Genomic DNA, 27,597 nt, shown 5'->3' with positions numbered 1-27,597 from the left:
TCAAAAACTATGTATTATTCCTAAATTTTATATTAGTAAAGATTCAAAAATCATGAATCGTTCCTAGATTTTGCACCAGTAAAGGTTCAAATATTAGGAATTGTTCCTAAATTTAAAAATTTAGTAAATCTTTGAATTCCAGCATAGTTTATTGGGTTTTCACTTGTCAAAGCTTTGAACTTCAGTACCGATTGGTGGAGTTGTGTTATCGTATTTTAATTGGTGGTAAAAATATCAATTTAAATGGACCAATAGCTACTTTGCTATTATAGTATTAATTATAATTGAAAATATGACTAAACTCTAATAGCGGTTCTAAAAAGTAGCCAATACAGGAAAAACGAAGGATTTAGATGTCCAAGTTTTATCTCTAAGAAATTTAGCACACTCTAATCTTGAAATTGAATAGCCTAAACTCCAAAGGATCGTTTCAATTTTTAATTTCTTTATCTGATAGCTGACGCAGTAAAAATATAAAATCATAACAACAAAATAACCATAAATATGTGATAATCATTTATTGAAAAAGCTATATTTTAACAATGTTTTAACTGCCAGGAATGATCTTCAAGCTGCTAGCGGCATGTAACAACAGATGGTAATAATAAAAAGCTTCTACAATTATTTTTCAAACAAATCGAAGGATTAGTCCATCCTAATCAGGACTGGGTTGGGCTTCCATTTTAAGGCCCTTTAAGACACAGGGCCTGTCCCTCCTAGCCCGTCAAAATTCGACGTCCGTGACGACTAGGCTGGGTTGGGTTGAGCCAACCCGTTTTGATAACTCTAATTCAAGCTTTGCAATCAATCTAATTAGTTTGATTTATTTCTTGGAAATATAACATAATTATTCGTATGCACAAGTTCAGTAAAAGGTACTAGTTGACAACAAGTAGTGCTGGTTTACATTACAGATAAAATTAACACACATGCAACATTATGTTGTCTTTAGGCTTAAACATCATTATGGAAAATTGATAGAAGACATTTGCTGAACGTTGATGGGATAGCAATCGGAAGGGGGGCCAGAGTATGCCCTCTGTGCCAAGATGGCATTCACAGCTTGCGTTGGATGAAATGCATCCCAAAATATATATTTACTCCTGTCCAGGCATGGAAATTGATACGGCATGCATGTTATTTGTCCTTGGTTTCTCCCCACCCCACAACATGCTCTGTCCCATACGTTAAACCCTGCCATATATCATGAGCGCACGTAAATCTCTATAACAAGCACTGATACATACTATAACAGGTTAAGCTACACTAATTGTGTAATCTTTTATTGTATTGTAAGTGTTTATAACTTAAATCCTAAAATACAGTGTTAAATTATTGAGGCTAGCCGATACATTACCATATCTGGCAGCGTTGTTTAAGATATCACCAATAACAGCATAGGTGTTGCCATAAACAAAAATGGATCCGGGGTGACTGCCGTTGTTCATAGAGGCGACGAGTGATCTGAGACCCTCATTGAAACTGCCAAGTATCTGGTTTACATAATCAACACATCTTCCAGGAGGGGCTTGCCCTGTTGCCAGCTGATTGGGAATGCATCCCAGTGGCCCTACTCCTGCTAGCAAGAACTTCCTCAGCCCTATACTATACAAAGCCTGCATTCAAAATTAACTAGTCAATACTTGCTTTCTTTCGCCAATCACTACAAGGGTGGAGAAATAAGCAAGGTGAGTATTAAAAAGATAAACACAGCTTCCTTACCACAAGTTGCCTTGCATAGTGATTTAGGAGGAGGTTGGCAAACTGTTGAGGAGTATAGTTGATACTGGAAGTGTAAAGGTTAGGCATGAGATAGTTATTTATGTAGTCATTGCTTCCAAACACCATCACTGCAATTGATCTTGACAGATATGTGTTTAAATCACCCGGACTCATCATCGTCCTTAACTGACTTAATGTGCTTTCAAAATTTATCACCTGTTGGCTCAACGTGTACCGCTCTAGCTGTATATATGCACACATTATATTAATTTATCGTCAAAAAATATTTCACCATGATATAATATATTGCAGGAGGATTAATTTAGCATATAATTACATAGTGTTGGCCAGTTTCGTCGAGGATCCCAGCAGCAGCAGATGCATAGTTTACTCCCCCCAAGATTCTACCCTCTCTTGTGCTTGGATCTGCAAAGGGCGGAGGAGAAGCGATTCCCAACAATTCTCCTGTAATATGCACCAATTAAGTTATATCAACTAGTAACCTTTATCACCTCATCTGTTTCAAACTGACTATTATAATCTTTTTTGTTACTCCATTTTTCTCTTTTACTACTATCAGATGTAAATATTAGAGTTTGATTAACAAGTACTATATATGGTAAATTAATTACTCACATAGAATATGTTGTGTCTAAATAATAGTACAAGTTGCAAAGGTATCATAGTTTCTCTCTTCTGTAATAGACATTTCATTTTAAAAGTTACTTATAAGTACTGTGCTATTCAAGAAGTATTTAATTAGGTGATGTAATTAGTTTGTCAACCAGAACTATGACCAATTGAAGTTGGTAATAAACAAATACAGTAACAATGTTTTACGAATGAGAAACTAATTACCAAGAATATCAATAAAGGTTTTGCCATTGGAAAATCTGCCAGTAGGGCCTCTATTGAAATCAATGCCATAGGGGTAGTAGTTTGATTTGGCAATAGAGTTGATGAAATTGTTATTCCCATTATCAACTAGCGAATCACCAAATACCCATAGAGCTGTAGGTGCGCCCTGTACTGTACCATATGAGCAGCACACAAGAAGAACGAACAAAGATATCATCAAGGAACACTTCATTTCAATAACGTTGGACATGGATTTCGTGATCTTTCTAACAATTTCTTTTTCTATTTTCCCCTCTACATAATCATCATCTACTTTGGATTAATATAAAAGATGAAATAGAAGAAAAAGATATGGCCAGATTACTTGCATGTTAATTATAGTAGTATATCATTTGAAACCGTTTCCTACGTAGTATATGTAAGCAGTACCAGAAAATCTTACTTTTGTTATCGGACTTTTCCTGATTTTGGTATGCTCTTTTCTTTTCTCACGTCTAGTTCGTTTACCTTTTGGTTGTTTGCTTCCAATTCATTCAATTAAGGATATATAGCAGCAAAGTACATGTGATGAAGGTTTCTGTTCAATGTTGGAAGGTTTTCTGCATGGCCTTTATTTTAATTATATATATGGTCCATACTTGAATGTTGCAAAAGATCGAGTTCCTTATCCTGTCTTGTTAATTGATAGAGCAACAACGCTAACACTAGAAATAATACCCTTATGGAAAGTGAATGACTAAATTGAACGATAATCCAATAGAAACAATCGAGCTTCCTTATCGAATTGGCTTCTCCCACTCTTGTACTTTGCTGATGTTATCTTTATCTATAGTCTGACAGCTTTGCATAGACTATAGTCCGGATCAGTTATTCACATTCCTCTCGCCTCCTCCGCCTTTACGCTGCCCCTATTTTATTTAGTTTAGGCTTGAAATTACAAGAGATATGTCAATTGTAGATATTTATATTCAGTATTCTAAGTAGTTGACTACTTTATCAATTAGTCGACTAGAGATAAGAACAGAATAGTAATAATGTAGAAATAAACTGCAGGAAATAAAGACACCAGGATTTTTATACTGGTTCGGATTCAATGTGAATCCTACGTCCAGTCCCCTTGGGTTGCAAGGGTGGTCTCTTTCAATATTTGAAGTTTCTCGATTACAAGATGGTTGATGTAACTTTACACCAACAACTTAATCTCTATGTCACTTTTTCCTTCTTGATACAATGCCTCACCGGTGCTTATCTCTTTTTCTTCTCTCACTAATTACACAACAGGTCTAAAAAGAAATATAATGCTTGTTTGGAGTAGAACAAAAGGAGTGATAATGGTTCATTCAAAGTATATCTGCTTCAAGCCTGGAACAAATGTATATATACTTCGTGAGGCCTTCTTGACTTTTGATTGATGTGAATCTTGAGAGATTACAAACCCAAGGGAGTTGATCCTTGAACCGAATCGTAAATTGATTCTTTTCAAGAATAAGGTCAAGTTTCCGTTGATCTTCCTTAACTTGTGCCCTTGACAAACTTTTCTTCCGTTGGGCAGATCTTCCCGTTACTTGAGTGATTGATGATGGATCCCCTAATTTTGGGCTTTAACGATCTCCCGTGTAAAGCTTTGCAATCTTGTTTTCCTGTGATTTTGAGACCTTCCTATAATAGCTTCCGTCAATCATCTATCAAATCATTGATTGATTCTTCTTCTGGATTTTCGCTGCTTCTTCCTTTTTCATCTCTAATCATTGATACTTTTCCTTTCCTTTGCTTCCGTTGATAGATTGTTTCCTTAGTCCATGCTTGAATGATAGGGAATCTTGATTCCTTTGTTTTATCCCTTATGATCCTGCACCAAACGTGATATATTATATTTTCATTATTGATACTCATATTTAACAATCTCCCTCTTTTTGATGATGACAAAAAAATAATATATAAACAAAAGTTTACTTCCTTGTTGGCTTTCTCTACTGTAGTCGACCTGTAAGTTGATTTTCATAGAGTGATAGTCGACTCCCCCTCAACAAGTGCTGTATATGCTTCAGTCGACTCCCCCTCAACATGTGCTGCTATTTGTCCTGCAATGTATAACTATCTTTTCTCCCCCTATTTGGCATCAGCAAAGAGGGGATATGCATATATACAGTTTAAATTAAGCAGAAACAGGCAAATTATAGGCAAATATTTGCAAATTATAGGCATGCACAGTTTAGCAAAAGTAAAGAAAATATCCAGCGACTGGTTATCCAGTCCAAAACAGCAAAACAATAAAAGATTATCTGAAACATCCACAACTAACGACGCAAGAAATAAGTGAGAGTGTTGCAAATTGCCTCATTTAGTCGCTCAAAGCTGGCATTAGCTGAAACTGTCACCCCGTCAATCTTGTCATGTACTTCCTTGAAGCTTTGACTGCGTTTTCTGCAAGTTTGAGAATTTTGATCCTTATCTTTGAAACATCGGACCTAGTCTCTTTAGAGATGGAATGAATGTCCCCAACCGTTGATTGAGTTGCCGCAAGAAGGTCCTTGATGATGGTCAGCTTGTTGTCAATAGCAGTCAATTTTCTACAAGATCGGGATCACTTACACTATGATGGGAAACAGAGGCTTTGATCTTTGAATCAGGCTGAACATTATTGACTTCACCCTCCTGTTTCTTCACCCAGGAACCCTTAACACACACATACCCCATACTGGCAAAGGCTATAGAGTTGTAGGATTTTGAACAGAAACAAAAAGGTATTATGAGATAGAGATGTTGTGGGCTTCCAAGAGGTGAGTGATAACCATACCATAGGGTAGACTGGTGGGGTCGTCAGCACTTTCAATCATGAAGTTTATGACCCATGAGGATAATTTAACCTTAAGTTTGATCGCTAGACAATAGACAAGAAAGGTGTCTCGTTGAGAGAAGGTGGAGAATGAGCCAGTGCGAGAAAGAAGGGTAGTTGCAACAATTTGGGCCAGAACTCGATTTTCGAAACTAACATCACTGGGACCTAACTGGTTAGGAAGGAAATCAGATGGACACTCGGCTATACAACGTTTTGCTTGATCAAAATAAATTTCAAAATCATCAGGCCAGGTATTTTTGAAAAGCATGGGGAAGCCAGAGCACTTACATTGAAAAATTGAGTCAAACATGGCACAATCAAGGACAATGCATTTTCCTACAACTAGGGATTCTAACTTATCAGGCTTGCTAGAACGAAGATTGACATAGAATCACTAAAGGTTCATAAACTTTGGGAGGGGGTACAGAGAGAAATTTAGACCATCCTTGAAAAACAAACAAATCATTTACCTTATAAGTGAGGGCCTCAATGTCATCAAGATCGATTACTCTGCCGTGAGCAATTGGCTTGTCTTTGAGAGCAACAAAGAAATCTCTATTTGGGGTATCCCAAAAATTGAGGTCAGACTTTAGAGAACTCGAGAGGTCTACTTTGGATTTCCTGGGGGTAAAAGATTCAAGGGGGGCTTCCATGGGCCTTTTGCCAAGAGATTTTTCTCATATTCGGTGAGAGTGGTCAGATGGTTCTGCTTGAGAAGAGGCAAACCCTTATGAGTGGTCAGACCCTAGGTCTACTTATTCTGGAGGATGAGAAGAGGGTTTTCCCTTAGAATGAGTACTTTTTCTTGTGGAGGCAGAGGGATTCTTGGAGTGTTTAGCCATTAGAAAATTTTTGAAGTAGGGTTTCTGAGCGATAAGAACAATGAAGACAATAGAATATGGTTTAGAGGATTAAAAAGAAGAGATTTTGACGGTTGAGTACAGGAAAGAAAGGGTGTCAGTGAAAGGTCATGATGATTGATTTTCCTTTCTTGAAAACTGCGACTGATGGAAAAAGTGAGGGAAATCGGAGGCGCTTAATTAATGCATACTTACAGAGAAAATAAAATTGAAAACATTAGAAATGCAAGAATTAAAATTAACATATAGGTCCTAATTTTTATGATCAAGCAAAATAATGCCAAGTAGTTCTTTTAGGGAGCAATATCTATCTTCAAGTAAAGGCTTAGTAAAAATGTCTGCTAGTTGATCAGTGGTGCCAACAAATGATAACTCTATATCTTCCTTAAGGACATGATCTCTAATAAAATGATGTTTAATATCTATATGCTTAGCCCTAGAATGATGCACAAGATTCTTTGAGAGACATATATCACTAGAGTTATTACAAAATATTTGAATAGGTTTAAAAAATAGTTCATAGTCACCTAGTTGCCGAGACATCCATAGAAACTGTGCACAACACTTTCCAATGACAATATATTCTGCCTCAGTTGTGGATAATGCAACCGAGCCTTGTTTCTTACTGTTCCATGATATTAATGCCTTTCCTAGTAATTGACATGTTCCACTAGTGCTCTTTCTGTCTTCCTTATCACCTGCAAGATCAGCATCTGAAAAACCTTCAAGCTTAAAATTGTTAGAACGTGGGTACCATAGTCCATATGAAACGGTTCCGATGAGATAACGAATTATTCTCTTTACTGCAGTCAGGTGCGATTCCTTAGGAGCTTACTGAAACCTGGCATATTTACACATACTGGACATAATATCTGGTCGACTGACAGTCAAGTAAAGCAAAGAGCCAATCATTCCACGGTATTTAGTTTCATTAACTAAATTTCCTTTTTCGTCCTAGTCGAGACTTGTTGACGGGCTCATTGGTGTACCAATTGCTTTAGCACTGCTCATGCCAAACTTTTGAATTAATTCTTTTGTGTATTTTGTCTGGCATACAAAAGTTTCTTCTTCATATTATTGAATTTGAAGTCCAAGGAAAAACGTAAGCTCTCCCATCATGCTCATTTGAAACTCACTTTGCATGAGATTAGGAAATCCCTTGCACAAAAGAGGGTTATCACTTCCAAAGATAATATCATCAACATAGACTTGAATAATAAGATTACCTCCTGATGATCTTTAGATAAATAATGTAGTATCTACTTTACCTCTTGTAAAAGCATGATCAAGTAGAAATGAGCTAAGCCTTTCGTACCAGGCTCGAGGATCTTGTTTGAGTCCATATAATGCTTTAGTCAACTTATACACGTGGTAAGAAAATTTTGAGTCTTCAAAACTAAGAGGTTGTTTTACATACACCTCCTCATCAATAAAGCCATTTAAAAAGGCTCTTTTGACATCCATATAGAAAAGTCTAAATCGTTTGAAGGATGCATATGCAAAAGTATCCGTATAGACTCTAGTCGAGCTACTGGAGCGAAAGTCTCATCGTAGTCGATTCCTTCCTATTGTGAGTAGCCTTGGGCTACTAATCTGGCTTTGTTTCGCACAACCTTTCCATCTTCATTTCGCTTGTTTCTGAAAACCCATTTGGTTCTAACTACGACATCATTTGCAGGCTTAGGTAGTAGTTCCCAGACTTAATTTTTATCACATTGATCGAGTTCCTCCTGCATTGCTTGTACACAACTTGAGTTTTTTGAGGCTTCCTCAACCTTCTTTGGTTCGATCTGAGAGATGAGTGCTACATTTGCCTTTTTCTTGAGAGCTCCACTAGTTTTCATTCCTTCACTTGGATCTCCTATGATAAATTTCTGAGGATATTCCGGTTCACTTCTCCACTTATTTGGACGTGTTCCAATCATAGGAGTAGTTGACTCCTTCTATGATTCTGGTTGATTGTTGACAGGTTCATTAGTCAACTATGTGATAATGGTTGTACTATCAATCGACTTTTGTGACTTGCTTGTCTGTGATGTTTCTTGGCTGATATCTTCATCACCTGCAACAATTCCTTTCTCGGTCGTAGTGTTATTTTCATCAAATATGACATGTACTGATTCTTCTACAGATAAAGTAAGTTAATTATAAACTCTAAGAGATCTACTATTTATGGAATAACCCAGAAAAATACATTCGTTACTCCTTGGATAAATATTTACAAGATTATCCTTACCGTTATTGTGAATGAAACACTTGCTGCCAAATGGATGAAAATAGCCTATGTTGGGCCGTTTACCTTTCCATAATTCGTATGGAGTTTTATTCACGATAGGTCTTATAAGACATCCGTTGAGAATGTGGCAGGTTGTGCTTACTGCTTCTACCCACAAATGATTTGGCAGTGAATGTTCCAATATCATTGTTCTAGCCATATCTTGTAGAGTTCGATTTTTTCGCTCAACTACTCCATTCTGTTGAAGTGATCTTGGAGCTGAAAAGTTGTAAGTATATCCTTGATCATTGCAGAAATCTTCAAATGCTCTGCTTTTGAATTCTCCTCCATGGTCACTTTGGATGGTTGTAATGAGATACCCTTTTTCTCTTTCAACTCTTTTACAGAAAATCTCAAAGTATTTCAAAGCTTCATCTTTATGAGATAAGAAAATTACCCATGTAAAATGTTAGTAGTAATCAATAATAACAAAAGCATATCGCTTTCCTCCAATGCTAGTAGTTCTAATGGGTCCAAATGAATCCATGTGAAGCAATTGTAAGGGCTTGGTTGTAGACACAATGTCTTTGCTTTTGAGAGAGTTTCTGGTTTGTTTACCAATCTGACATGTATCACATACATGATTTCTAGAAAAATTGAGCTTAGGAAGTCCAATAACTAAATCATGCTTGGAGAGTTTCTCAATTAGATGCATGCTTGCATGACCTAGTTTCTTATGCCACAACCATGGATCATCAGATATAGATGCTAAGCAGATATGACTATCTAAATTTTCAATGCCATCAAGAATGTAAAAACTTTCGTACCTTTTTCCTGGGAGTATTATTTTACCTGACTCATCTTCAGTAGCACATCCTTTTTTCTTGAATTTAACTTCATACCTTGAATCACATAGCTGACTTATACTCAGGAGATTATAGTTGAGTCTATCTTCAAGTTATACCTCATTAATGTCACAGTTGTTATTGAGTGGAACTGTGTCGGTGCCAACTATCTTTCCTCTTGAATCATCACCAAATTTGACACTTCCTCCATTTATCTTAGTAACTTCTTTGAATCGATTTTTGTCACCTGTCATGTGACTGAAACATGCACTGTCTAAGTACCATTTTCCTTTACGACTCTTTCTGTGGTGTTCCTGAAAAATAGAATTATCACATTATTTTAGGTACCCAAGCTTGCTTGGGTCCTTCCTGGTTAGTTCTACTGGAATCAGGCTTGTCTTTGGGTTTCCAAATCCATCCCGAAATATTAGACTTATGAAATCTGCAAAAAGAGTATTTATGTCCAACTTTGTTACAGTAATGATACATATTGATTGATCCAGTTTTTGATATATCATTTGTGTTAGTACTTGTGGACTCAGTTATGGCCGGTCCTTATCCAGTTGACTTGTAGGTTGCATGGTTGGACTTGATGGAACTGTGACTGGTAGATTTGCGCATGCCATTCAGCTACATTTGTAATTCCTGAACCTCATCTTGAAGTACATCCCTTTCGATTTCACATACTTCAAGTTTGAGTTCCCAGTCTTTCTTTTCCCTATTGAGTCTTTTCAATTAATTCAACATCTATTGTGACTCCTTTAGGATGAGATCAAGAATATCCTGCAATTTATTACATCTATCACAGTTATAGGATCTTACCTCGCTTGTTTCACCGTGTGCCATGAAATAATTTTCAGTATTTTATTTGCTTTCATTATCTGATGTGTCTTCATCAGTCCAACATCCAGAGTATATGTTCATATCATTTTCTATAATTGTCATGAAGCACAGGTTTACTATTTCTTCATGGTCTGAGCTCTCTTCATCACTTCAGCTTTCGAAAGATCTGTTTTTGTTGAATCCTCTAGAGGCTTTTCTTTGAAGTTCAGGACATTCAGCTTGAACATGCCAGTACCTTCCGTATTCATAACATTTTCCATCATTCTTGTCTTATTCATTATATTGCCTGGTTCGTCTGGATGACATCTTTCCATTATTTGTATTTCTATACCTTCTCATTAATCCATTCATGTTCCTTTATACCATGAAAATTTCTTCTTCAAGAGCTTATGGATCTTCATCAATATCATCTTCAGGTCCTTCAGTTGTAGCTTTGAAGGCAACTGTTTTCTTCTTCTCTTTCTGATTTGTTTTCTTGAGATGGGTTTTCTCGAATGCTATAAGATATCCTCGTAATTCATCATATGAAAGTTTGTTTAGATCTTGGGATTCGAGAGCAGCTACTTTTGTTTGCCATGTAGTAGGCAAACTCCTCAGAATTTTTTGAACTTGATCACCACTTGAGTAAGGCTTTCAGATCACTAATGATTTTGCTAAATCTTGCAAACATTTCCTCAATGGATTCTCTTTCTTTTACCTGGAAGAGTTTATAGTCATGAACCAACATGTTTGTCCGTATTTCTTTCACTTTGCTGGTTCCTTCAAAAGTAACTTTCAGTTTATCTCACATTTCTTTGGTAGTATCACAGCTTGAAATTTTGTCGTACTCTTCTCCACTTATAGCATTATAGAGCAAATTTCGAGCCTTAGCATTAACTTGAACAAAAACCATTTGCTCATCTGTGTATTCGTCTATATCCTCAAGATCCACGGGAGGTTGAGCTGCTGCAGGTAATGGATAGTTTTCCTTTTTTATGACACGCCATACTTTGACGTCATAGGATTTTTCATAGATTTCCATGCGTACTTTCCAGTGAGAGAAATATTATCCATTGAAGTATGGTGGCCTTACTTGCGATGTCCCTTCTTGAAATAGTGCTCTAATTGTTGCTTGGTTTGCCATGATCTTTTCTCACTAGCTGTTAAGCAAAAGATAAAAGTGTGAGACATGCTCTGATACCAATTGAAAGTACAGGGGGGGGGGGGGGATTGTCGATTTTTATTTTCAGTATTCTAAGTAGTTGGCTAGTTTATCAATTAGTCGACTAGAGATAAAAATAGAATAATAATAATGCAGAAGTAAAGTGCAGGAAATAAAGACACCGGAATTTTTATACTAGTTCAGATTCAATGTGAATCCTACGTCAAGTCCCCTTGGGTTGCAAGGGTGATCTCTTTCAGTATTTGAAGTTTCTCGATTACAAGATGTTGATGTAGGTTTACACCAACAACTTAGTCTCTATGTCACTTTTTCCTTCTTGATATAATGCCTCACCGGTGTTTATCTATTTTTCTTCTCTCACTAATTACACAGCAGGTCTAAAAAAAAATATAATGCTTGTTTGGAGTAGAACAAAAAGAGTGATAATGGTTCATTCAAAGTATATCTGCTTCAAGCCTGGAACATATGTATATATACTTCGTGAGGCTTTTTTGACTCTTGATTGATGTGAATCTTGAGAGATTACAAACCCAAGGGAGTTGATCCTTGAACTGAATCTTAAATTGATTCGTTCTAAGAATAATGTCAAGTTTCGGTTGATCTTCCTTGACTTGTGGCCTTGACAAGCTTTTCTTCCGTTGGGCAGATATTCCCGTTACTTGAGTGATTGATAATGGATCCCCTGATTTTGGGCTTTAACGATCTCCCGTGTAGAGTTTTACAATCTTGTTTTTCTGTGATTTTGAGACCTTCCTATAATAGCTTCTGTCAATCATCTATCAAATCATTGACTTCTTCTGGATTTCCGCTGCTTCTTCCTTTTTCATCTCTAATCATTGATACTTTTCCTTTCCTTTGCTTCCGTTGATAGATTGTTTCCTTAGTCCATATTTGAATGATAGGAAAACTTGATTCTTTTGTTTTATCCCTTGTGATCCTGCACCAAATGTGATCAATGTCCGTTTTTGCTGTTAGAATGACCTGGTCTTCTTTTGCATTTTAAACTTATTGAATGACAAACCTTGTTTGGGCTTGCAAAGGCAAAATAATCCACCTGCTACTTCTTCACATTTATCCTGACATTTATTGTTTTGAATGAATGGTAATTTAAACATTATATTTTAATCTATCTAACTCGTTAAATATTATTCATCAAATAAGAAAGTTTGAGTTACTTTTTAGCCAACTTCTTCCGCTTAAATTAAATTTAACTGCTTCCTTAATTTATTTATAAGCACATTGAAATTTTAAATACTTTCTGACTGCACTTACAATAAAATAAAGGAAGTGTTGAAATATGTCCGAAAATTGCATAAGTAAAGCAAATTTGCTAATGGCAAATAAGACATGATCACAGAGAAGTAGTTAATTGACAATTGACTAACTTTTGTGGATCTCCATGGGCTTGCAGCCCAATAGCTTTCAGTGTTATCTTTATTTTTCTTTCTTTTCCTATGTGGGGAGGACGTGTTAAAAGGGTAGGGAAGAAAATGTCCTGGTTAGGATCTCACCTTGCGTTTACGATATAAGATAGTAGATGTTTTATTATAGAGTTATTCGGTATTTGTGTTGGTAAGAAATATCTCAATAGTACCACCATTATCAAAATAAAGAAAAAAAGATTGCAGCTAACCCTACCGGTGAACAAACTCTCAATCCTCCAGCAAGATTCAGTCTCACACAGTTTTAATTGATGACGCCTTTTATATTACTCTATTTGATAATTTTCATACATAAATTGGACTCTTACTCAAAGAGGTAACACTTGGCCGCTTTTTTTTTTTTTTTTTAAACTTTTAAAAAAGGACTAAGATTATGTGGTGTATATCGTGAAAAACCCTAAGTTGACAAGCAGTAGTAACATCAGGATATTCACTAAAAAGTAAATATACGAATAAGTCAAAACGATTCTAACATATGATATATATATATAAAAAAAACTTTACCTATCTAAACAATATAATGTTTTTCGGCGAAAGGGTGTCAATTGATACCCCTTTGAGCTATGTGGCTTCGCCACTGTTGCAAGTAAGTGATGGCGATAAATTGATGCTTGTTCAATCTCTTTCTAATTTGCCTTCAATATGAGTGATTTGTTAAGGTGAACACTGAACACAGTTAGAAGGATTCGTTTTTGCTTTTCATTCACTGATCAGATGAAGATAGCGAACAATTGTCAAACCACGTTATTCTTGTGCACCTTTCTTTATTTCAAATGTGTGCCTACTCAGCTGTTTTTAATTCATCTATCTTCCTGTGGAGTTGGCTGGACTGCACTATACACTTCAAATAATCACTCACTCATGATCTCTTTTTCTCTGCAGACTTGAATTAGCTACTATCATATTATATGTATTTGCAGTATATAGTCAAAAGCTCAAAGGGAGATAAAGTCTAATGGGGCATTCATGGCTCTATTGGTGATAAATAAAGGGACACTTGTGTCACACTATTTCACAATATTTCATTAAACAAAAACTCAATAATTACAAACTCACTCACCTTTAGGGGCTAGTTGTATAGCTGGTTACAAATGGACTACTGTGGAAACAAGCCACAAATGCGGAGAAGTAGGAAATCTCCTTTCCAAAAAGTTCATTGCACTTACTATCATTTTTTTTTGTTTTGTTTTGGTTTCAAAATGCTCAACTTTAGAACCAAAGCCTTTTGGTAATAGTGAGACACCCTTTGGTACCTAAGTTTATTTGGACACCAACTAATTCTATCCTCTTTTGGCTCTCTATGTCCCATTTTAAGTATATTTTAATTATTGTAAAGAGGGCCAGAAAGAAGTGTGATTGTCGGTCATAAAATAATACAACAGTTTTCTTGTACTTTTTTTCTCTTGTCATTCACTTTATTTTCCTGAAAAAATGTATATTTAACTTCACCAAAAATCTTAATTTCTAATGTAGGTTAAACATGTTCCTTCGTGCTTTCACTTCAAACAAATAATGAAAATCTTATTCAGTGAAGTGAAAGTAAGGATCGGGAAAAAGGTGAAATAGTTCAATTCCCCAGTGCCTAAGACATTATGAGGCGTTAATTCAAACAACGTTCAAAACTAACTGCAAAGTCTATACCCCTATCTCAGGAAAAGAGATTGCAATGCTTTAACACGTTTGAAAACTTTGTTTCATTGTATTGCCATTTTCTTGAGTGGGCATCTGAAATTTTATTAATCTTTGCAGGAGAAGTTGATAGAGTTGACTTCATAAAAACGATTACTAGTCATCATGTACTCGTTTGAGCAAATGTCAATCCCCTCCACTGACCAAATGCTATCATTATGTTCCCTTGTGCCTATTGTCCGTCCTTGTCAAATAAGTCGATCACTTTGTAAAAACAAAATGATACGATCATTGAGAGAAGAATTATATAAGCATAAAATGTATCTAGTGAAAAACATTCTAAATTTTTAGCAATGTCCAATGCTGCAACCGAGTTCATTCTCTACAAAACATGTGTACTGTAATATTTATTTTGGCTTGGAAATGACAACACCTTGCGGCAGCTTTTAGGAATTTAAGACTTGCTTACTAATTTTAGCATGTGTATGTATAAGTGAGACCCAATTGACTATTGGCATTTATAATACGCGGAACTTTCGTATAAAATAGAGGTTCACTTACTTCCTTAGTCTCCATCAAATAATTTAACTTTTATTACATCTTCTTGAGTCCATTGGAAAGTAGTTATCAATCACACAACTTCATTATCAGTACTTCGATGATGAGAGAATGCAGTAACTAACAACTATGGAGGTTGATTGTTGCGGCCAAACGCACACGTAAGTATATGCGGTCGTCAAGTAATAAAGTGATTAAAAGTCAAATATCGAACACACGATGACTTGTTATCAACAGTTAATAAAATTAAACTATCCTAATTATCTAAACAAGGATTAAACCTATAAGTGTTTAAAATAAAGAAAAACAAATAGTGAACTCTGAACAACATAAGAGTAGATTTTTATGTTATCAATGCAATTAGAAGATTTAAGTATCTGCCTAGTGATACCCTTCGTGATCGCGAACTACAAAACCAAAGCTGCCTCAGAAGACCCTACGTGAATGCGGCCAACTACCCGTGATCGCACTTCACCAACTCCTAAACGTATGCAAACGCGATGCCTCAGCGAACGCGAAGGCTAAGCCACCTGACCTCCCAGCCTGACACAGACCCTATGCGATCGCGACCCACCTACGCGAACGCAGAGCTTTAGCTCCACACTTTCTTTGATCATGACTTCCCCAACACGAACGTGAAGAACAAAAGGTGCCAGCCATAAAACACACTCCGCGATCGCGATGAATAACAAAATACCAGAAAATCAGCAACTCCAAACATGAGTGAAATGGTACGAAACTCATCCAAAATACACCCGAGGCTCCTAGGACCCCGTCCAATCGCACCGGCCAATCCCAAAACATAATACGGACCTGCTCGAGGCCTCAAATAACACAAAATAACATCAAAATCACGAATCGTGCCTTAATTTAAGCTTAATGAACTAATCCAAAATTTTGAATTCCAAACTTACGCCGAACATGCCTAAACAACTCGGAATGACTTTAAATTTTACACACAAATCATAAATCACCATACGAAACTATTCCAAGACCTATAATGTCAAATGGAATTCGATAACTATAGAGTCAACTATGGGTCAAACCTATGAACTTCTAAACCTTCATATTGCCGACTTTCACCAATAAGAGCTAAAACAATCTAGGAATCTCCAAATACAAATTCGAACATACGCTAAGTCCAAAATTACTATCCGGACCTAACGGAACTATCAAAACTCTGATCCAAGGTCAAATACGCAAAAGTTAAATTTGGTCAACACTTGCAACTTAAGCTTCCAAAATATGAACTAAGTGTTCCAATTCAATCCAAAACCTCCCCGAAACCAAACCAACCATCCCCGCAAGTCACATAACAGAAAATATACATACGGGAAGCATCAAATAGGGGAACAAGGCTCAAATACATAAAACGACTGGCTAGGTCCGTTACATTCTCCCCCTTTTAAATAAATGTTCATCCTTGAACGAGTTTAGAAACATACATGAAGTGCCAAAAATATGAGGATATCAGCTCCGTATATCATGCTCGGTCTCCCAAGTCTCATCTTCGACCGGTTGACCCCTCCAATGAACCTTCACTATTACGTTGCTCTTCGACCTCAGCTTCTGGACCTACCTACCCAAAATGACTACCGGTTCCTCAACATAAGTCAAATCCTTGTCCAACTGCACCGAGCTGAAATTTAACACATATGACAGATCTACATAGTACTTCTCGAGCATGGAAACATAGAACACCGGATGAACTCCCAATAAGTTGGGTGGCAAACCAAGTCTGTAGGCCACCTCACCAACTCTCTCAAGAACCTCAAAAGAGCCAACCGAGGGCTCAACTTGCCCTTCTTCCCAAACCTCATCACACCCTTCATGGGCGAAACTCTGAGTAGAACCATCTTACCCACCATGAATGCCACATCATGAGCCTTCCTATCAGCATAACTCTTTTGCCTGGACTGCGCTGTACGAAGCCTCTCCTGAATCAATTTCACCTTCTCCAAAGCATCACGAAGAAAATCAGTGCCCAACAATCTAGCCTCCCCAGGCTCGAAAACAAACTGGAGAACGACACTACCTCCCATATACGGCCTCATACGGAGCCCTCTGGATGCTCGATTGGTAGCTATTGCTGTAGGCGAACTATGGTAGCAGTAGAAACTGATCCCACTAAACCCCAAAATAAATGTCATAGGCTTGTAACATGTCCTCCAAGATCTGGATAGTACGCTCAGATCCCCCATCCGTCTATGAATGAAATGCCGTACTCAGCTTGACCTGTGTGCCCAACTCACGCTACACTGCTCTCCAAAAATACGATGTAAACTGAATGCCTCGATCCGAGATAATAGACACAGGCACACCATGCAGACGAACAATCTCTCTAAGATAAATCCGAGCCTACTGCTCAGAGGTGTGGGTGGTCATGAATGGAATGAAATATGCAGACTTGGTCAGTCTATCCACAATAACCCACACATCATCAAATCTCCTCAAGGTCAGTAGCAACCCAACTACAAAATCCATAGTATGCTCCCACTTCCACTCCGATATATCTAGCCTCTAGAGAAAATCACCCGATCTCTGATGCTCATATTTAACTTGCTGACAATTCAGACACTATCTTTATTCATCTTTCTCCACCAGCATTGCTGCTTCAAATCATGGTACATCTTCGCAACAGCAGGATGAATGGAATACCGCGAACTATGGGCCTCCTCATGAATCAGCTCCCGCAACCCATCCGTATTAAGCATACAAATCCTGCCCTGAAGCCTCAATATCCCATCATTACCAATAGTCAGCTCCTTGGCATAGCCGTGCTGCATCGTGTCCTTAAGGACAAGCAAGTGGGGATCATCATACTGACGCACCTTGATGCACTCAAACAAGGACGACCGTGATACAACACAAGCAAGAACCTTGCCAGGCTCTGAAATATTTAACCTCACGAACATGTTGGCCAAAGCTTGCACATCCAATGCTAACGGTTTCTCCCTAGCTGGGATAAAAACAAGACTACATATGCTCTCTGCCTTCCTACTTAAAGCATCGGCCACCATATTCACCTTCTTGGGATGATAAATAGTGGTGATATCATAGTCCTTTCGTAGCTCTAACCACCTTCGTTGCCTCAAGCTCAAGTCCTTTTGCTTAAATAGGTGCTGAAGAATTCAGTGATTCATGTATACTTCACAAGACACACCATAAAGATAGTGCCTCCAAAGCTTAAGCACATAAACAATGGCTGCTAACTCCAAATCGTGCATTGGGTAGTTCTTCTCATGAGGCTTCAACTGACGCGAAGCATAGGCAATCACCCTACCATCTTGCATCAATACACACCTAATGCCAACCCATGAAGCATCATAGTAGACTGTATATGAACCTGATACGGAAGGAAAAACCAGAACTGGAGTTGTAGTCATGGCAGTCTTGAGCTTCTTAAAGCTCTCCTCACACTCTACTAGGAATATGACCCAAGGAACCTCTTCAGTCCAACATCGGTGACCCCGGCATAGCCAACATCATGGTCTTAGCATGAAATCAAGAATAGCATGATACAGAGATAACCAATCCATGCCCAAGATCACGTCAAAATCCACCATATTAAGCAACAGAAGGTCACCCCTAGTCTTATAGCCCCCGATAGTGACCAAACAAGAACGATAGACACAGTCCACCACAATATAATCCCCAACGGGTGTGGACACATAAACATGAGTATCCAAATAATCACGAGACATATCTAAATATGAAGAAAAATAGGATGTCACGTACGAATAAGTAGAACCCGAATCAAATAAAACTGATGCATCTCTATGGCAGATCGGAACAATACCTGTAATGATGGCATCTGATGCAACTACCTCAGTCCTACCGAGGAAAACATAACAACAGGCATGGTCTTCCTCTCTAAGACGTCCTCTATCCGCTTGTCCTCACCCTTAGCTGGCTATGCTGATGGAGTAGCAACTAGAGCGAAAACCATAGCCTGAGTACCCTGCTGAGGTCCACCCCTTTAAAGTCTGGTACAATCTCTCACAATATGCCTAGTATCACCACACTCATAACAAACGCTCTACGTGTGTAGCTATTGGTATTGGTGTCTGCCCTAGACAGCTGGAATAATCACCGTTGGAGCCCCATGCAGAAGGTGCACTAAAAATGGCTATCTGGTATGAGTGCCCTGAGGTCCCTAACTAGCTGGAGCACTACAGATAACCTGAAGTGCGAACTGAATTGGTTGACTAACAAAGCCTCCGCCATGATGCGCCAAAATTGAATAGCAAGAAACACTAAATCCTACAAAACCTCGAGGCTTCTTAGCCTCCATATCCTATCAATCCTGCCCGTGGATACACTCCAACCTCTTAATAATATCCACAACCTGATGGAATGGAGTCTCAGTCTCCAACTCCTGTGACATCCCAAATCTGAGGCTATAGACGAGTCCCTCTATAAATCTACGGACTCTCTCTCTCTCTCTCTCTCTCTCTCTCTCTCTCTCTCTCTCTCTCTCTCTCTATCAGTGGAAGCCAAGGCAGGTGCATGACGAGATAACTTTGTAAACCTTATAGCATACTTAGACACATTCATACCCCCCTGGCGCAACATCTCAAACTCACTGCGCAACTCATCCATGCGGGTCTGTGGAATAAACTCTCTTAAGCAAAGATCAGATAACTGAGACCAAATAAGTGGTGTTGTGCCAGATGGCCTACTCGCCTCATAGAAAGGTCGACCCCACTCAACTCCACCAAACCCATAGCACGCAGAATGTGGTGACACTGGTCCAAGAAACCCTGTGCATCCTCAAAAGCTCCGCCGCTGAAATGAGGAAGATGATACTTCTGGAACCTCTCTAATCTCTTCTCCTCAACCGATGCAACTGGACCGACCTAAGGTTGAACTTCAACTATTAGATGCACTAGCACAACATTCGATGTCTGATAAGAACGAGCCGATTGCTCTGGTGTACGGGCAGCGGGAGTCTGAGATCCTCCCCCAACCTATGAAGTAGATGGTACAACCAAAATCAACCTTGCTTGGGACAAGCTCTCGAACGTACTCATGAAGTATGCCAAGATGTCCTGGAGCCCCAACATAGCAATAGGCTGCTCAGGTGCCCGCTCATCATGCTCAGGCTCCTAATCCTCAACTGGAGCTGCTGGAAGCTCCACAACTACTGCTCTGGTAGGTACTCTAGTTGTAGCACGTGCCCATCTTCGGCCTCTACCTCATCCTTGGCCTCTCGCGGCTCTAGCAGGGAGCATGGGTGTCTGATCATCTGATCCGGTAGAGCGTGTCCTCACCATCTGTAAGAGAATAGAAGATTAAAGATTCAAACTTTTGAATAAACAAATCTTCACGATACATAATGAAAGAAAGTAAAGTTTCCTAACAGTTTGGTAGCGTCCCAAAGATAAGTACAAACGTTTTCGTACCAATCCGTAAGACTGTACTAAACTTGCTCATGACTCGTAGAACCTATGAACCTTGAGCTCTGATATCAACTTGTCATGACCCAAATCCCACCATAGGGGTCGTGATGGCACCTAGTCTCTAAGACTAGGTAAGCCTATCATAAAACAAAATCAATCAAAATATAACAACTTCAAATTTAACAAAAACTGCGAAATGCGGTAATTCAGCCAAATGTGGATACAATAATCAACTTCCCAAAGCCCGATAATACTGAGTCATAATCTCTACATGGAATACATATCAAGTCTCGAAGAGTACAATACTATTTGTAATATATAAACAATAGAAATAAAGTAAATAGGGTGACTCCGAGGTGAAGTCTCCAATAAGCTCAAGCACACCTCTCTATAGATACGCTCAATCAGAAGTACCTGGATATGCACAAAGAATGTGCAGAAGCGTAGTATGAATACACCACAGTCGGTACCCAGTAAGAATCAAGACTAGCCTCGATGAAGTAGTGATGAGGTTCAAGTCACGTGATACTCTCTAGTCAAATACCTGTGCAAAATATCAATGTAGAAAACTCTTTTTAGTCAATAAATCATCAAGAAGTGGGGCATGTAATAGCATGTCAATTCAACTAACAACTCCTTAAAATACAAGATGGAAGTGTTTAAGAAACATGTAAGAAATCGAAATTTCAACCTCGTTTCACACATAAACAAAATCAAGAAAGACACCTCTGAATCATCACATAACATCATCAACAATTCCACCCTTATTTCATCGCATGCCTATCACAATAAAATGCCTCCCTTATATCGCCGCACGCACATAAAACACCCTTATCTCGCCGCATACGTTTCACAATGAAATGCCCCCCTTATGTCGCCGCATGCGCATCTTGCCACCCTTATACTCCACATAACATCAATCAACCTGCACAATATGTCCACATATGTCACAATATCACAAAACAACAATACCCAAAGTTTCATCAAGATATAAGCTCACAGGTTAACAACAAACTATACAAGGACATGACAATAACATAAAAGTGCGGAGGAGTATTCAACAATAACGCATGACTATGGCCAAGTCAAATGTAGCAATCATGATCATGTAATCACAAAGTGATTAATCATATTTCATATGGAAAACAATCCCAATTTAAAATATATTAATAGCCTAAGGCCTAATCCAGTCATAAACCACACATACGCCCGTGTAAACGCTTGTCACCTCTTGTACACGTCACCTTTCACATAACACAAATAGATAATTAAGGCCAAATCCTAAGGGGTATTTTCCCACACAAGGTTAGAAAAGATACTTTCCTCAAATAAACCAAATCAATACTCTAAAAAATACCTTGCCTCTCTATTCGACCTCCAAACGAGTCAAATCTAGCCAAAAACGACTCAATAATATCAAACACGACTATAGAAATCGACTCAAATTAATAATTCTATGATCTCTATAAAAATCAAAAAGTCAACCCAAGCTTGCCTTCTGAAACCCGACAAAAGTCACAAATTCCGAACACCCATTCGAATACGAGTCCAACCATATGGGTTTCATCCAAATCCAACTCCAAATCGGGGTTCAAATCCCTATTTTTCATTATAGAAAAGTTTTGCCAAAATCCCTAATTTTATTCACTTAGATTCATCAAATCAAATGCTAAAATCAAGGATGGAATCATGAATAATAATAAAATTTGAGTAAATAAAACTTACCCCAATCCAAATTGTTAAAATCCCCTAAAAAATCACTCAAACTAAGCTCTCAATCTCAAAATATGATAAAATAACTAAAACCCTCGAAATAGAATACTTAAGTATCTTCCAGTGATACCCTTCGCGATCGCGAAGCACAAATCAAAGTTGCCTCAGAAGACCTTATGTGAGCGCGACCAACTGTCCGCGATCGCGCTTCACCAACTCTTAAGCCTACACGAACCTGACGCCCATCCACGAATGCGAAGGCTAAGCCACCTGACCTCCTAGCCAGACACAGACCCCACATGATCACGACCCACCAACACGAATGCAGAGCTTCAGCTCCATATTGTCTGTGATCGTGGCTTCCCCAACGTGAACACGAAGAACAAAAGGTTCCATCCCCAAAACATACTCCGCGACCGCGATACCATATCCATGATCGCGATGAACACCAAAACACTAGAAAATCAGCAACTCCAAACATGAGTGAAATGGTCCGAAACACACCCGAGAACCCGTTCAATCATACCAACTAATCCCAAAATATAACATTGACCTGCTCGAGGCCTCAAATCACAAAATAACATCAAAATCAGGAATCGTACCTCAATTCAAGCTTAATGAACCAATCCAAATTTTCGAATTCCAAACTTACGCCGAACATGCCTAAACAACTCGGAATGACCTCAAATTTTACACACATATCATAAATCACCATGAGAACACATTACAAGTCTCGAAATCTCAAACGAACAACAATAACCATAAATTCAACTATGAGTCAAACCTATGAACTTCTAAACCTTCAAATTGCCAACCTTCGCCAAGAAGAGCCAAAACAACCTAGGAACCTCCAAATCCAAATCCGAGCAACGCCCAAGTCTAAAATCACGATTCGGTCCTAACGGAACTATCAAAACTCCGATATGAGGTCAAATACACAGAAGTCAAACTTGGCCAATACTTGCAACTTAAGCTTCCAAACTAGGAACTAAGTGTTCTAATTTAATCTAAAACCTCCCTGAAACCAAACCAACCATCTCCGCAAGTCATATAGCAATAAATACACCTATGGGAAGCATCGAATAGCGGAGCATAATCAAATACACAAAATAACCGACTGGGTCATTGCAGGATCTATTAAAAGGAAGAAAAGTGCTAGCAAGGAATGCACTGCTTGCAAGGAATGCAAGGTACAAGAGAAATGCTATTAAAAAAAAAGAGAAAAAAATTATGTAGCAAAAGAAAGAAGCCATCTTGTCATTGCTAATAAGTGCGAGTTAAAATAATGCTTAAAGAGAGGGAATATATTTTGGGGTGATCTTGCTTGTGAGTTTGAAGTTGGGTTGAAGAAAGTTGCACTTAAAGTGATTATGTGATGCATTAAAGTGATTTGGAGGGTTAGCCACTATTATCCATATATACATCCTACCCGTCCCTTAACCCACATTATAATCATGATAAAGTCGTAATTGATTTTAGATTGAGCAGGCCTATATTGGGAGAGGTTTTTAATAATGGGCAAGCCTATGGTACCTTTTGCATGCATGTAACTTCTTTGTGAGGGTGAGTGGTTTCCTTCATCTGCGTGAGTCCTTAAACTATATTTGAGCATAAGATTCGAATATGTGTACTGCTTACTCTCTTTGGTTTTGTTATGAGGGCACATGGTTTCATGATGAATAGGTTATGTTATTAGACTTCCCTACGATATTGAGTGTTCAAGCCATGAGTGCATTGTTACATCGAGTCAGTTTTTAAGGCTAGGATTATTATAAACATGTTGTTTATGTTGTGACTATTTTTGAAGTATTGGATAAGCTATAGAAAGTGTGTGTTGAAATGTATATGCTAGAGCTTAGTTGTTGGTATCAACCATAGTCATAGGTATAGTGTGCTTTGAATGTGCTAAGTCGTAGGTGCCCAAGGATAGAGTAATTAGTTGGTTGACTCGAGGGTGAGCAATGTTTAAGTGTGGGGGTGATGATGTTCGGCTATAATTTTATGTTTTGAGTACATTACTTACCTTATATTTTGATATTTTAATAATAAAGTGTGTGCGAAGTTTGAGCTTAATTGAGTTGATTTTATATGTAGGACCATTTGAATGCGAAGAGGAATAAAAGTTGCATACAAAAATGTTGAAAATACAAGAATAAAGCACGAAAGGGAATCAGTGCAAGGCATGGAAAAGACCAGGACCCAGACCGCACCTCACTTGGCCAGGGACGAGCTCATCCTCGCCTCCCATCTGTCCTAGCCAGGTGCCCTATCTCGCCAAACGGAATGCAAATACTCAAAATGACCGGTCGGGTCATTACATTCTCCCCCACTTAAACATACGTTCGTCCTCGAACGCTCCAAGAGTCTTTCCAAAGCTATCAAATCATTGTGTATACTCACCATGCATACCCATGAGTGATCCCACATCACCCCAATCCATGTAAGCTTGACAACATAACATAACTGAAGATCCTTACTTTATCCTTAGTCTGTAAACCTTAGAACCCAATTTTCAAGATTCGGAGTTCATTATAAGACCCGATTCTTGCATCTACACACCCTATAAGTCTGAATAGCTGTATCAAGCCATAACCATAACCCAAGATGTAATCACATGATATACCACATTACTCAGATACTCATAGCAATAACTTCCTCCCACAAAAGATGCGCAATAACAAATCTGGTGCCGATAACAAATCTCATATCAAATAAAACCTTATTCTAAAACTTCGTACACTGCCAAATGATAAAAGAAACACGTAGAAACTCCTAACCACCCATCAGATCAACAACTCGTGGAGCTTTCTCTCCCGATAAGAACCGTAGCCCAAATTTTAAGCTGACTAGTGACGTTATTCTTCCAAACATACCTTAATCAGATTCGATAGTACTCATTCCAGGTCCAATAACTTCATCTCATCCAATACGAGCTGCTCGACCGATATGCCACACCAATATCACCTAGAGCCACATACCATGCAATCCGTGCACTAAACAAGCAACAACTCTAATGTACCCTAAAATGGAAAGGGAATCAAATGAGAGAACTGTTCTGCAAGCTCAACAAATACCACCGCAAGAGAAATGCTATGAACCCATCACACAAATGAGAACCAAAACACACAAATTCAACACAAAGGATTATATCCCATCATCACTTCGTTGCGATGCGTGACCCCATCCAAACAACGGTCCACATGAAATACCTTGAACCATAATGCTCAAAATCATCAATTATACACAGATCAACAACAAACACATGAAGTGCATGACATAACCATGGAGAAATGGATATCACGATATACCACAAATAGGAAAAGACCATAACTAAGGCGCAATCAACCATTCAACACCCCAAGAACCATCTTGCTTGAATTTTGCCACAAGGCCCAAATAAAACCGCATCATGTGTGTAAATAATCAATAGTGTCATAACCTATTGCAGCATAGAAGAGCAATACATGGAACCCAACATACACCAATAATATCAACTCTAACCGATGACACGTCCTTCAACAATAGCTGTGCTATGTAAAAACATCTGACCCGATGTAGAATACACATCCTCATTAGGCCTATCAATGGGCCCTCAAATCAACTCCGGCCATCCACTAATAGATAAATAATCCTCCAAAAGTCCACTATAACCTAAAGATAACACATACTATTAGATGTCTTACTTTGGCCATACATTCACAGTCCGCAACCAAGGAACAATCTGCCTCTGAGAACCCTTCTAGTCTCCAAATCCCTAGAATACATGAATCACAATATCCGATCCCAACTCCACAACTCGAATGACTAACACATCCCACATACACAATCATCTGACGAGAAATACTTCTATAATTCTTCCGTGCCACATAGTAAAATCTAAACATCAGTAGTTGATCAACCAGGCTAGTACCACAATACGAATGAATCATCCGTAAGTCAAAACACAAGGCGCCTTCTGAAATGCACACTCTTCTCAGGTGATACTAGATAGTGCCAGCATTCTTCTAAACATCAGAAACCTTCTATATGGTCTATAACTCAAGATCTTCCCTTTGAAACTAGATCGCAAACTTGCACATGCAAATCTCAATCCCACACGACGCACCACCTCTAACATACCATCATATGAAAGCATGAGAATCCCCTTATAAACTCTAAGTCACAAGGAGGATACATACTCAATCAGCCAGAAACATGCCATTTGATCCCATCCAGGAGAAAATCACAACACAAAACAAACTCCCCATGCATGTAGAAAATATCCATCTCATGTCGGGGTCGACACCATCGAGAACTCTTCGGAACCCATTTGCACATAACCAACCATCAGAACTGAATCTCTCTAACTCAACCAAATCAAGCAGATCGCCAAACCTGAGAGTATTTCCATAAAACACCGGTAGAGACTCACCACATCAAAAGAACCAAAAGAACCGATCATTTCTACTACCATGCTGATCCAATCTACTACCAAGCCATACTATTCCTTCGAGATAACACTTCTCTTTGCCATTACACCATGATCCTTAATCCAAAGCTTCCCACAAGAGATCTTAGCATGAAATCATGTCGTCCTAAAGCCCATAAGCCACTTCATTCCCTCTTACGCACCCGATAGTACCACAACCGAAATGCCCACTCTAAAGAGACCTTATGTGAATCTGAAGCTATTTTCTTTACCTTTCTGATACTAAAATGTTGAATCCACAATGATATACAAATATCGCGAGTCTCGACACCATCCAATATAAATCTCAGATCTTAGCCATTTACAAATTCGAAAATTCCTCAAATACCACATCTGAATCATGAACTCATTAGAACTTCTCAAGAGTTATCCATCCCATTCTAATCTCAAATGCACTGCCCAAACGAGCCGAACGACCTGCGCTCCATTATCACACAAACACCCAAAGAAGTACTCCAAATTTCTAAGAAACTGAGTGAATCCCTATTCCATGCACACTACCTCCACCACGAATATTAAACCTGAACCATTCCAAGATTTCCATATATTCATAAAGTGTAGTGTATCATGCATCCAACAATTCCCTTGCTCAAGTCATCCTCAAAACCAACCTTTTCAAGTCACAACTGATCCACAAATATGCCTCAGACCGAAACTAATATAACACATAACCATGCAATAAGATCGTCAATAGCAGACTTCCCCACTTGGCTCCAATCCATAGAACATAACATACGATATTCCACGATATCCGTACTCCATAATTTCCATGATCTCGTGCTATAATTCAGCCAAATCCTTCGTGAACTCATATAGCACTAATCATAAAAATACTTCAAATCATTTGATAAACTCATATTCATCCTCGTGACAATCCATCCAACTTCCTCAAGCGATCCAAATTCAAATTGCAACACATGTAACCCACCGGTAGAAAGAAACTCTTCACAAAATCATCATAAGAATCACACAACCTCAGAACATCCCGCAGGAGATAACCCACCTACTTAGCCTCAAACTGGTATTTCTCTATGCCCTTTC

The 27,597-nt window shown here is 38.4% G+C and overlaps 3 protein-coding genes across 3 annotated transcripts; all 3 read right to left on the bottom strand.

Moving 5' to 3' along the window:
• Window positions 1-864: 864 nt before the first annotated feature.
• Window positions 865-2,930, bottom strand: LOC104095214 (GDSL esterase/lipase At1g71250). Its single transcript, XM_009601291.4, has 5 exons — window positions 2,581-2,930; window positions 2,060-2,187; window positions 1,723-1,965; window positions 1,358-1,616; window positions 865-1,194 (listed from the first exon to the last, which is right to left on the bottom strand). The coding sequence occupies exons 1-5, from the start codon at window positions 2,828-2,830 to the stop codon at window positions 965-967; spliced, it is 1,110 nt and encodes a 369-aa protein (XP_009599586.1). The 5' UTR covers window positions 2,831-2,930; the 3' UTR covers window positions 865-964.
• Window positions 2,931-10,569: 7,639 nt separating this feature from the next.
• LOC138907510 (uncharacterized) lies at window positions 10,570-11,203 on the bottom strand. The gene is made up of 2 exons (XM_070198109.1): window positions 10,971-11,203; window positions 10,570-10,801 (listed from the first exon to the last, which is right to left on the bottom strand). Exons 1-2 carry the CDS (start codon window positions 11,201-11,203, stop codon window positions 10,570-10,572), a joined length of 465 nt encoding a protein of 154 aa, XP_070054210.1.
• A 6,340-nt stretch (window positions 11,204-17,543) lies between these two features.
• Window positions 17,544-18,359, bottom strand: LOC138907509 (uncharacterized). Its single transcript, XM_070198108.1, has 2 exons — window positions 18,168-18,359; window positions 17,544-18,095 (listed from the first exon to the last, which is right to left on the bottom strand). Exons 1-2 carry the CDS (start codon window positions 18,357-18,359, stop codon window positions 17,544-17,546), a joined length of 744 nt encoding a protein of 247 aa, XP_070054209.1.
• Window positions 18,360-27,597: the final 9,238 nt, after the last annotated feature.

This window comes from Nicotiana tomentosiformis, chromosome 3 (assembly GCF_000390325.3).
Source record: "Nicotiana tomentosiformis chromosome 3, ASM39032v3, whole genome shotgun sequence".
In the NCBI taxonomy this organism is placed as follows: Eukaryota; Viridiplantae; Streptophyta; class Magnoliopsida; order Solanales; family Solanaceae; genus Nicotiana; species Nicotiana tomentosiformis.
Note: the sequence above shows the minus strand (reverse complement) of the source record. Positions and strands in the feature narration are given on the sequence as shown.

What these genes read in the sequence shown, in the direction of transcription:
- LOC104095214 (XM_009601291.4), bottom strand. Translation starts at nt 2,830, where the DNA reads ATGTCCAACGTTATTGAAATGAAGTGTTCCTTGATGATATCTTTGTTC. An exon ending in AACCTTTATTGATATTCTTG is followed by an intron (nt 2,188 to 2,580) that starts GTAATTAGTTTC and finishes TGCATATTACAG; the next exon opens with GAGAATTGTTGGGAATCGCT. An exon ending in ACTATGCAAGGCAACTTGTG is followed by an intron (nt 1,617 to 1,722) that starts GTAAGGAAGCTG and finishes TTTTGAATGCAG; the next exon opens with GCTTTGTATAGTATAGGGCT.
- LOC138907510 (XM_070198109.1), bottom strand. Translation starts at nt 11,203, where the DNA reads ATGGAAATCTATGAAAAATCCTATGACGTCAAAGTATGGCGTGTCATA. An exon ending in TGTGATACTACCAAAGAAAT is followed by an intron (nt 10,802 to 10,970) that starts GTGAGATAAACT and finishes GCCTTACTCAAG; the next exon opens with TGGTGATCAAGTTCAAAAAA.
- LOC138907509 (XM_070198108.1), bottom strand. Translation starts at nt 18,359, where the DNA reads ATGACTACAACTCCAGTTCTGGTTTTTCCTTCCGTATCAGGTTCATAT. An exon ending in AGTTAGCAGCCATTGTTTAT is followed by an intron (nt 18,096 to 18,167) that starts GTGCTTAAGCTT and finishes TGAATTCTTCAG; the next exon opens with CACCTATTTAAGCAAAAGGA.